Below are 3,895 nucleotides of genomic sequence, written 5' to 3' on the forward strand. Positions count from 1 at the left end.
TATGTGTATATATATATATATATATATATATAATATGACTAGCGATCAACATGCCGAGGTTAAGGTTGTGTTTTAACAAATGAAATTTATTTACAGAAAGGCCATGATGAGGACAGTGGTTGTAGCTCTGATGATGATTGCCTGTGTTCATGTTACGATCTCTGCAACTGTGGTGGATGATGAAGATGATATTAATGATAATTTGGATCCCGACAGCCAGGTAGAGCTCTTGTCTCCAGATGAAGAAGAAGGCTTTTTTTTCAGCCACGACATGAACCCATTCAAGTTTCCGGACTTTAGTGAAATGTTCAAGAATATGTTCGGTAAGATGAAAAGAAACTGAGAAGTAAAGAATTCATAAAGCACAATATTAATTTTTATGAACAATCTCTCAAGTAGAAAAGACATAGATATAAATAATACCACTTAGTATACTTATAGTCACGTAAGACAACATATTTATGGACTTGTAATGTAATAACACAGTATTATTGTAATAACGAATTTAGAATTAGAATATATATTAAAATAAGTACAAGTTTAAAATGAGAAACATATAGTTGTTGTTGATTCATTATAATAATTATAAGAATGTTCAGAAGTTAATAACATATCAAATAAGTGACCATTCTCAGTTTCTCTGTTCTAACTTTGTAACTACAAATTCTACTTAAACTGCTACTCTGTAATATCACTAACATTAGTTATAGTTGTTGCTTATTAAGTGTATTAAATCCCAATTAGTATCGTCCTCCACATGTGTAATTTCTAACTAGTTTTGCCCTCTATAAGTATAGTTTGGAAATTTGTTGTTTACTTCAGTAATATGCATCACAATCAACGATTATTAACATTGCTGGGCACATAGTTAATAAAGGTTTCGTTATTTGAATAAAATGTAATTTGTGGATGAAATATTTTTTATTACTAGTATAATTGTTCTTTAGATTTAATGAACGGAATTCAGAAGAGGATCATCGAAGAAAGCAGCAAATATCCAGTAAATTACAATGACACATTAACTGAGGACGTAGTTATTAATGGAAAGAAGTACAAGATGAAGAAGAAAGTCATCCGAAGAGGAGACAACACATCTTCAATCTTCGTCAGCGCTGTGTCCTACATTCCGGCGGAGAGGAGAAAGGTGAATGTTAGTTATATATTGTTATAGGCTGTGTTTTTGTTCTAGACGTTTCTAGAGATTTATATTGATATTTGGCCAGAGGACATTTGTTTTAATAAGATAAGCATGGCTTAACGACTGGAACTCTCTTCAAAAGTTGGAAAACTATTTTAGAGTTCTGGAAAGTGAACTACACCAGAGTAGATAATTACTGATTTTTTGAGTTTAGTAAGTAACAAATCTTGAAACACGTGTACTGGGTGATCCAACGAGTTTATTAGATATTTAGTTAGTCTGGTGCTGGAATAATGTTTGTGGTGTCAACAAATTATTAACAAGTAATTAAATTGTTATATTAGTTTCTACTGTGAACTTTGGTTAAGCTATTAGTTAAGCTAACTTGTAGAGCTTTTAGTAGAAGAAATAAAACATTTTCGTTGTCATTAGGTGGGGTAAACATCGCATACTTATTTTTACCAAATTATTCAAAAGAACATGGAAACTGTTAAAACTATATGTCTGAGCTGTGTGTTCGATGCGAGTGTTAAATTTAGTTATTTTTAGAAGCGATAGTTTATGGCAGGTTTATTTACGTAACTGTGTGCAAATCATACGATATGTAGTTCAATTGTTGTGAATTGGCGATTGTATCACTGCGTCATGTTACTATAACCTTGCAAGTTTTTCTCGTTGTTTTAATTGAGTATTATTGCATCATAATATTTCGTAGTGTGTAGAACGTTTTAGGCCTCAGTCAGGCTATAAATATGCATACAAAATGTAGTTCGAGTTAGTAAGATGTAGATAGAGAGACAGGTAGATTTAGACTGCGTGATTGTGAATTTAGTCCTAAAATAGCATATAATGGCGGTTTTAAATGCAATTATCACAGATCGCTTTGTAATAACAGAGTTGAGAAGAATAATTAGTCTTTTAAATTGTGTTCTAAAGTAATTGAACCAGCCTGTGTGGACTCTGACGTAAAGGAGACAATTATTCAAATCTCTAGATACAACTATGGTAACCAGCAGTGTAACTAACATTTGTATATGCGTTTGACTTGTTTTGATATATTATTTTAACACAAGTTGACTGTGTACTGTTTATTTATTGTTGAAATTTATTACCAACTAATCAAAGACACCTACTGTAATGAATCCATACATAAACCTGACAATTGACATTAATTATGTGTGATAACACTGTGTCATGGTCTATGTGTTATGTCTTATTCAGTATAATAGCACAGTGTCATATCTCACTCGGAGGGAAAGGTTGACATTAGTTACGTATAATAACGCCGTATCTTATATCTCACTCAATCTGCTTACGCTAAAATAAACATAGTTTAGTAACTCTATCTAAGCGAATATGATCTTTAAGTTCATTAAAAATATAATTAGTCGTTATGTAAATAAAAATAACGAAATGATATCCTTCTTATTCGTAATAATGTTCAGTAGGTCAGTGTTGTTTCTTTTACGCATAATTTGTACTTGGTGTTTTTAATGGCCTACATTTTTCTTTACAGAGGGCGCTGCTCAGCAAACTGTCGGATCTATAGGTAAGATGAATTTGATGTTACGTAAAACTGTAGACGTCTCGTAAGATGTTGTGGCTTTGTTGTTGTGAAACTGTAGACGTCTCGTAAGATGTTGTGGCTTTGTTGTTGTGAAACTGTACACGTCTCGTAAGATGTGGCTTTGTTGTTGTGAAACTGTAGACGTTTCGTAAGATGTTGTGAAACAATAGACGTCTTGTCAGATGTTGTGACTTTGTTGTTAGGTGAAAGTGCAGACGTCTTGTAAGATGTTGTAGAATATCCACCTATTGTTGTCTCCCCCACCCTTTCTGTTGTGTCTCTTCTCATTAATTGACTAATGTTGTATGCTTTCGACCTCCATTGAAGTGCACGCTTAGGCAGTTCTAAAGCACAAATAAATGTCCACTAGACCTAAATCAGGGGATTTGGCAGGTATGTGGTCTATCAGGATTGTTTTTCAAGAAAACTGCTATTGATTACGAGATGTGGCAGGACTCTCATGATCCTTCATCAACTTCTAATCCTTGTTTATTGTCTTGTTATAGCACCATAATACATTGCCAGTGACTTTCTCGATTAGAAGGTTCTTTTCGTAACCATGCCCTTTACTTTACACTGTCGGTATTGGTTCAGTTAGACTTGTTGTATGGTTTTGGAATCCGTCGCTATCCTAAATGTTCTCCTGCTCGAGATTGTTTCCACCTTCATAGAAAACATTGAATATTTCTTTCTCTGAAGCTCTGTGTCTTTCGTTTCTGCATCTTTTAAAAATCTCGCTGCACAAACATTTCTTTTCGCAAATATTGGTCACATTATCCCAAGTAGCAGATTAAGCATTACAAGCTTGGTCATCGCGGTTTACCTTTAATATGCAGGGCATATACCATTTGTAACGTAATGTAGTTCCAGAGTGTTTAAAGGACCCTCTCTTTTCGCTTCTGTTAGATCTGCTGACCACAAGAACCTAAGAATAACAGCTTATTATCGTTTCGCTTCTTTAAGTCCTGGAGATCACAAGAACTTAAGAATATTAACTTATTCTCGTTTCATTTCTGTTAGATATGTAAACCACAAGAGCTTGATTATCCGCTTATTTTCGTTTCTTTTCTCTGTTAGCTTTGAAGACCACAAGAACTGATTTTGGGTCTACGAAAAGGAGGAACCAAGACTTACCCAAATAGCCCTAATGTGATATATGAAGCAAACAACGTTTTTTATTAATAATAAAT

General features: G+C 33.6%; 1 protein-coding gene across 1 annotated transcript in view; it reads left to right on the forward strand.

The window, feature by feature from the left end:
- The window catches only part of LOC106474982, a 6,531-nt gene extending 2,636 nt beyond the window's left edge, over positions 1–3,895 (forward strand). Inside the window, exons 2-5 of the mRNA XM_013935680.2 lie at positions 97–323; positions 948–1,144; positions 2,655–2,687; positions 3,783–3,895. Coding sequence (XP_013791134.1) covers positions 104–323; positions 948–1,144; positions 2,655–2,687 — 450 coding nt within the window. The 5' untranslated portion in view covers positions 97–103 and the 3' untranslated portion in view covers positions 3,783–3,895. The remainder of the gene's footprint in view (positions 1–96; positions 324–947; positions 1,145–2,654; positions 2,688–3,782) is intronic.

Source organism: Limulus polyphemus, unplaced genomic scaffold, assembly GCF_000517525.1.
Source record: "Limulus polyphemus unplaced genomic scaffold, Limulus_polyphemus-2.1.2 Scaffold7935, whole genome shotgun sequence".
Classification (NCBI taxonomy): Eukaryota; Metazoa; Arthropoda; class Merostomata; order Xiphosura; family Limulidae; genus Limulus; species Limulus polyphemus.